At 43.7% G+C, this 7,030-nt stretch overlaps 1 protein-coding gene across 1 annotated transcript in view; it reads left to right on the top strand.

The window, feature by feature from the left end:
• MID1 (midline 1) overlaps positions 1 to 7,030 on the top strand; it is a 113,731-nt gene that overhangs the window by 88,528 nt on the left and 18,173 nt on the right. Inside the window, exons 7-8 of the mRNA XM_077761399.1 lie at positions 568 to 695; positions 5,514 to 5,657. Of these exons, the coding sequence (XP_077617525.1) occupies positions 568 to 695; positions 5,514 to 5,657 (272 nt within the window). The remainder of the gene's footprint in view (positions 1 to 567; positions 696 to 5,513; positions 5,658 to 7,030) is intronic.

Here is a 7,030-nt window from a genome sequence, read left to right as displayed (position 1 = left end):
CTGGGGAAAAACTCCTTTCTTAATGTTTATTTCAGAGAGGGGGCTGGTAATTGATTAAACTAATCCAATATCTGGAAACATTCTTTTTTAATCCTCACTTTGCCTTTTATGCAGTTTGAAATTTTGGAGACTCCTCTTTGAAGTAGAGCAGGGTCGGGTCTGAAAGGAACAAAGTGTTTCCCAGACAGATGTGTGAAGAAGTGCCCGGGGCTATGTGCTTCTCGCTGGGGTTAGATGTGAAGGGGCCAGGCTGTTAAATACACAGCAACATGAAATATGAATATTCTTTCAGCTCCGTGGGGAGTTTTTTTCCGAGATAAAAAGAAAGGTGGGGTGGGGGGATGCTATTCTACTGTTTACCCAATTCCTTTGCCTTGTCTTGAAGCTTGCGTTCACAGGTATCGTGTTGCCGTGTTGTGCCGCTCTCAGATCCTTTCTGAGGCTCACGTGTGAAAATAGCACAATTTTAAAATGCTATTTCTTGTCCTTTTCCCTTCTTTCCTTCCTATACAGGGACAGTGAAAGCCATCCTGACATTTCTAAAAAGTTGCTTTGTTTACATTACAGAGTCTCCATGGCAACCGCATCGTCCCAGGTCCTAATTCCTGAAATCAACCTCAATGACACATTTGACACCTTTGCCTTAGATTTTTCCCGAGAGAAGAAATTGCTAGAATGCCTGGATTACCTGACAGGTAATGTCTTTTGTGTGTGTGTTTTTTAATATTGTGTACGTTCGGTGTTGCACATATTTTGCCACCAGATCCATTCCCTAAGAACCAGAGATGTGGGCTTCTGACTTAGGAACGGAGTCTAATATTCCCGTAAACAATTTCTGGCACTTTTTTTTTTCCACCCAAAACAGCACACTCCAACCCAAAACTGGGGACAGAGGAAAAAGGAAAATCTCAATCATTAAGAACATACTTTCCACCATTTTCCTTCCCTCTCAGAGTGCAGGTACCACAAATAATGGCTCTGTTGGCCATCACAGAGATATGTAAGGGAGCGTAGCTATTTTCCATGTCATCTCAGCAAGGCATCGGACTCTTACCGTGTCTTGGCAGAGAAAAACATGGCAGCTAACTTGGATTGGGTGTCTGGTCTGCTCCAGCTTTCTGTATGTGAGAGCATGTTTAATCTTCACGACATCATGCCGAGGTCAAGTATAATTCTCATTCTGCAGAGGACGGGGGGGGGTCACCCTTCTTGCTGGGGTCCAGACAGACTCCCACGGACCTCTTGCTCTGTCTCGTAAAAGACTGAATTTCATCTTGGCAAAGGTCACCATGGCAAACGTCCCCCAAAGCACACGCGAATGCCAGGTGCCGTGTTTCCATTAGGCATTTGGGGGGGTCAAGCTTAAGAAACAAAAGCAAACAACAGTGAAAGAAAGCCTTGGGCTCCTCCCACTCCTAACCATGCTTCCAGATTTTTCTTTGCTGTCAACCTCTAGAACGAGACCTGAACTCGTTCGCTGGGAGCATGTGGACCGTCTAGATGACCTTTATTTGTGTTAGCCCAAGCCACCGGTGCCTATGACTTCCGGAAGGCTCCCTATATACAGTGAAGCCAGATGTGCCTTATACCCAGACAGGGTTTTTTCTTCTCGAGAACCCGGAGTGTTGTTTTCAGCCTTTCTGCATCTGCAAGGGAAGCGGTCATCCGCCAAACTTCTTATCTTCTGTAATCCTTTCAAACCACACCACTCCCATTAGGGCAGAAAGATGTTGACTCAAAAATGCATTTGCAGTAAGGAAGCAAACTTGCTTTCAAACACTTAGTAATATACTGCCCTCCTTTTTTAAGCTTTTCACTCTGAGATTGATCTAAACTAACTCTACCCCACAGAATCTTCCACAATGACAAAAACATTCTGTATCTACACTGTCCGTTATGGTAGCCGCTAACCGCATGGGGCCATCAAAAACTTGAAATGTGCACAGCGCATTTTTACTTTTATTTCACTTTAATTAAATTTAATGGAAATATAAAAAGCCGCATGGAGTTCGTGGCTACCGCATTGGACAGTGCAGGTCTAGACTTTCTCTGGCTGAGCTGTTTTTCATACTGACATCCGATTAAAAACTCTCTTTTTTTTTTCTTATATCATTTGGGATTGAGTGTGATCGCAACCGCAGAAAATCCACTTAGCGACCAAACCCATCAAGGAGTGTCTGTATCACACGAACACGAGAACGGAGCTGTGTGTCCTGGGCCTGGGCAACAGCTCACTGACGGCCGCAGCCTCCAGGCTGTCTTCTTTTTCTGCTCTGCTATCTTCCTTGTGTTCCTTTTTCGCCACACGATCCCCAGCACAGCTACCCCACCTCCACGCATTATGCTCAAGTTACAGGTAAAAAGAGAGGGACACAGGGGAAATGACAAAGATCTGTGAGCTGGCTTTGTCTTTGTTTATTAGGAAAACGAGAAGCTTGTTCGGAAGGCCCGTCTAGCAAACTCCCCCTTGTGTCTTGTGGGCCAGAGCCACGTCACAAGGTCAAGCCCAAGGGCAAAGAAGAATGCAACGCTGTTTGGCTGGACACATGGCCTTTGTGCACAAAATCAGTGTCTTGTTGACCAGAGTGTGTGCTTCCCGTCCCCAATCATTGTTTAATGCTACTTCTGTGGGCACACCTTCATGGGCTAATCTCTGAGCGAATGCCGGGGTAATGATTAAAGGAGAAAAATGGAAAGCAGTTTGTGCCGATTAGTACTGTATGCACCATACATCATCCCCAGTGGCTGTTTATGCCAAACTAAAAATCACATGGGCTACCTGCTATTATGCCTTCTTAACTCTCAACCTCAAATACAAATTTGGTCCATTTCTAGACATAACATCAATCCCGGCCATAACATGTGATGCTTGGCTGATATTGCCAAGTCCAAATAGTTTATCAGACATTCATAAGCAGGAAACGAACTGTTTGTGGAGTATTAGCCCGCCATTTCTTGGGTCCTATTCATGACAGAGGCAAGAAAATAACGCCTCTGCTACCGATTCCATGAATATTGAAATTGGCCGCGTGCTGCTAGTCTCATTTACAGTAAATTGGCTATTGACTTTTCAGGACAAACCCATTGGGCTTCTAATCAAAACAGGGTTAGCCTGCGTGGCTGTGAAAACAAGATTTTTTTTTTCCCTATGACATGCCTCTAAGTGGTCTGTCAAGTTAATAACCCGGAGAGGTGACATTTCTTCCCTGATTGCAGCAACTGCCATGTGCCTCCCAGCTACTCGCTTATTTTGAACACAAGTTTTCTTTATATTTAATCATATGCTGCAGGGCAGAGAGAACACAACCTTTCTGCAGCGGTGGATGGAAAAATAATTCAATGAACTATTTAGATTATGGGAGAATAAGCGTTTCTGCGCTGATCCATGCGGGGTGAGCGCACAGTAACACAGACAATAATAAGCATGTTTTATGGTGCAGCTGGGCCTCCCCCACAGAACGCATGTCCGGATCGGTGTCGCTGATTCATGCGCATCTGAGTCCCAGTGCATGACACTAAATCTTGCGTAGTGGATGCTTCAGGAGACAGGTTTATAAATACATATCCCAGAAAGAATGCTTTAAAGGCTCTCTCCAGCCTTTCTATCTTAATGTACAGCTTAAAGCAGCACCCGCCACATGTAGGTGCTCATTAATAACGTTTGTAGAATACAGTAACCAAGAGACAAAGCTGGTCTATGTGACTTTATACAGTGAACAGACTTCATACTTGCCGCGTGCCATATTTGTCCTGAATATACCTTCGGGCAAAATGAAGACTACGAAAACAATTAGAGTCTTAGGTTTGCCATTTTTACAAACTCTTCTCCTTCGTTGGGTTTGTTTAGGCCTCATCAATCCTAATCGAAATTTAGAGCAGGAAAGAACGTTGCAATCGTGTAAACGGAGGTTGCTACCCATCTGTAGAATGCAGAAATTTTCTCCTTTTTGAAGTTAGGTTCCAGTATACAGAAGAGTGGAAATAAAGGCCTGTATCAGTTCTCTAAACCAGGGGTTGGCCAACTTTGACTATAAAGGGCCAGATGGTAAATATTTTAGGCTTTGCAGGACATATGGCCCCAACTACTCAACTCTGCTATTGCACAAAAGCAGCCACAGACAATACGTAAATGAATGAGCCTGGCTGTGTTCCAATAAAACTTTATTTACAAAAATAGGCAGTGGGCCAGATTTGGCCCATAGCCATAGTTTGCCAACTCCTGCTCTAAAAGATTATTGCCAGTGCAAAGCACTCACTGCCTAGTCTTTTTCTTGCTCACAACTCTTCTCATAAAACCAGTTACTGAAATCAAGCCGGTAGGTTTTAAATCAACTTAAAATAATTATTTTGGTAAGATTTAGACTTCTCTGCTCCAGACTGCGTTCGAGACATAAAACAGCAGCCTTCTCCAGTGATAGAGTTAACCAAATGCCAAGGAATCATGTTTTCTTTGGGGAGGGAAAATGTACTTCTTAGATATGATCGATTGTTAGTCATGTTCTTCTTAATTTGAAATATCACCTATAAATTTAAAAATGAGAAGAAAATAGGGCCATGCTAATAAGGGTTTTTTTTTTTTTTTTTTTTATNTTACCAAATAAGTAAAAATTAAAATCAAAATATTTAATGAAAGGGGTGCCTGGGTGGCTCAGCGGGTTAAGCGTCCAACTCTTGATTTCGGCTCAGGTCATGATCGCACTGTTCGTGAGTTTGAGCCCCAAGTGAGGCTCCGCGCTGACAGTGTGATCAGTGCAGAATCTGCTTGGATTCTCTCTCTCTGCCCCTCCCCTGCTCGCTCTCTCGCTCTCTCTCTCTCTCAAAATAAATAAACTTTTAAAAAAAACACCTAATGAAAGACAATTTTCAAACAATGATTTGGCTGGTGTGTTATGGGATAACGAACATCAGTATTTTTCCAGTTGGTTTCATAAATATAAAAATACTTGGCCTCACATACCTCAGAGGCTGGCAAACTCTGGCTCGCAGGCCAAATCTAGCGCTCACCTGTTTTTGTAAATAAAGTTCTCCTGGCACCCGGCCATGTCCATTTGAGTATGAATTGCCTACAGCTGCTTTCGTAGTGCAGGGGCAGACGTGAGTAGTTGCGACAGAGACTAAGTAGCTCGCAAAGCCTAGAACATTTACTGAAATCTAGCCCTTTACTGAAAAAGTATGCCATCCTCCCAATGTGGATGAAATCACAAAAGTTCATCTCGTTTCCTTTTTGCCTAACAGGTTTCCTTTCATGGATAAGAGTATTATTTCTTTAATCTCCTAAACCTGCTTTCATGATAGAGCAAAGTCCCTTCTGGCTGGCTGCAGTCACGCTACCTGTTAGAAATCACAGCGATAACCAGCCAACCAAATGTTCTTTGGATCGGGGCCACTGTCTCTCAGACAGTGGTCCTGATGGACCCGGTTAGAAAGGCCTGCTGTGGCTGTCCCACATCTCCTCTGGAGTGTATCCCAGAGGTGCCTGCTTCTTTGCTGATGAGCGTTCTTGCTCCCTACAGCTCCCAACCCTCCCACGATTAGAGAAGAGCTCTGCACAGCTTCCTACGACACCATCACCGTCCACTGGGCCTCCGATGATGAATTCAGTGTGGTTTCCTACGAGCTCCAATACACCATATTCACTGGACAAGCCAATGTCGTTAGTGAGTATCGCATACCCTATCGATCTCTCTTTTGGGTGACTGTTTCCAGATAGATTGCATTTCTAAATTGAAATATCAAGGGAAGACAAGGAAAGAATCCACAGTATTTGTTGGCTGCCTTACCCCATTAAGATGATGGTATTCACTTGTACTCTGCTAGCAAAAATAGCTGGCCCAGTAGTGATGAAAATTAATGATCTCTAGCCAACCACATGGATGAATCTTACAAACATATAAGAGAAAGAAGCAGAAAACAAACAAAAGAATCCATGCAACACGAGTCTATTTATACATTCATAATTTAAAGATGAAAGGAAACTATTTTGTTTAGAGAGGCCTATATTCGTGTAACAACTAGAAGTAGAAGTGAGGACGGTGGTTACTGCCCGGCTGGGAGGGGAGTGGCACATTGGGAAGCAATATATGGGGGGTTCGTGGGGTTAGCGGTACTTTCTGGGTGGGCGTTACATGGTTTAGTCATTGTATCATACGTTTAGTTTTATGTACTTTTCCGAGTGTTGCTTCACAATGTGAAAAAAAAAAAGAATTTAATAACATGGATAGGCAAACAATGCCAAACTCCACGTCCCCTTTGGAGGAGAGCAGGCCTATCATTTGAAATGCGAGTAACTGGCCCCCACCTGGGAAGAATTTCAGACCTTGCTCGAAACACGGAGAGGCCCCTCTCTCCCTGGGGCCCATGAGATATTTGGTCTCAGAGACAATTTGATTATCTCAAATCGCCCTGGTTGCTGAGCAGAGAGGTGATCACAAAGAAATCTCTCCTCCCCACCCCTAGTTATTTCAATTGAGTTGAGTAAATGGAAAAGGACCAGAAGTGGCTTTTCAGGGGAACAAGTTTGAAGCCTCTTTAGCAGATTAAAATAGAGCATGTCAAAGTAGAATAGAATAGAATAGAATAGAATAGAAGCCACTTTTCAACAAAGAAGTGTTTTGAAAAAATCAGTATCAACTTAATGTGCTTTTGTTATGTAAACTTCTTCTCGCTTCACCACACTGTTCTTTCCTCTGCACATGTAATTCTGAGATAATTCTGAGACGGGAGATGTTTAAAAAAGAAATGAGGTGTAGGATTAATTAAAAGCGTGATGGGCGATGACCCCCACCTCTGAGTAACTGAAGATCATGCCAACAAACGGACCCCCCGGGTTCCTTATAGCCTCGTTTCCCAGGCTTCCCTCCTCGGCCCTCTGACCCTCCACTCCCTAATTGGCCTGCCTTGGAAGCTTTATTAAAATCTTACCATTTTCCAAGAATGCGTAAGGGGGAAACCCATGAAACGTTGAGAACAGCTTTGGCCGGCTGCCTGGGAGCAGAGAGGAAACGGCAGAAGCGGCGGGTGTAACAGAAAC

This window comes from Crocuta crocuta, unplaced genomic scaffold (genome assembly GCF_008692635.1).
Source record: "Crocuta crocuta isolate KB4526 unplaced genomic scaffold, BGI_CrCroc_1.0 scaffold224, whole genome shotgun sequence".
NCBI lineage: Eukaryota > Metazoa > Chordata > Mammalia > Carnivora > Hyaenidae > Crocuta > Crocuta crocuta.
Note: the sequence above shows the minus strand (reverse complement) of the source record. Positions and strands in the feature narration are given on the sequence as shown.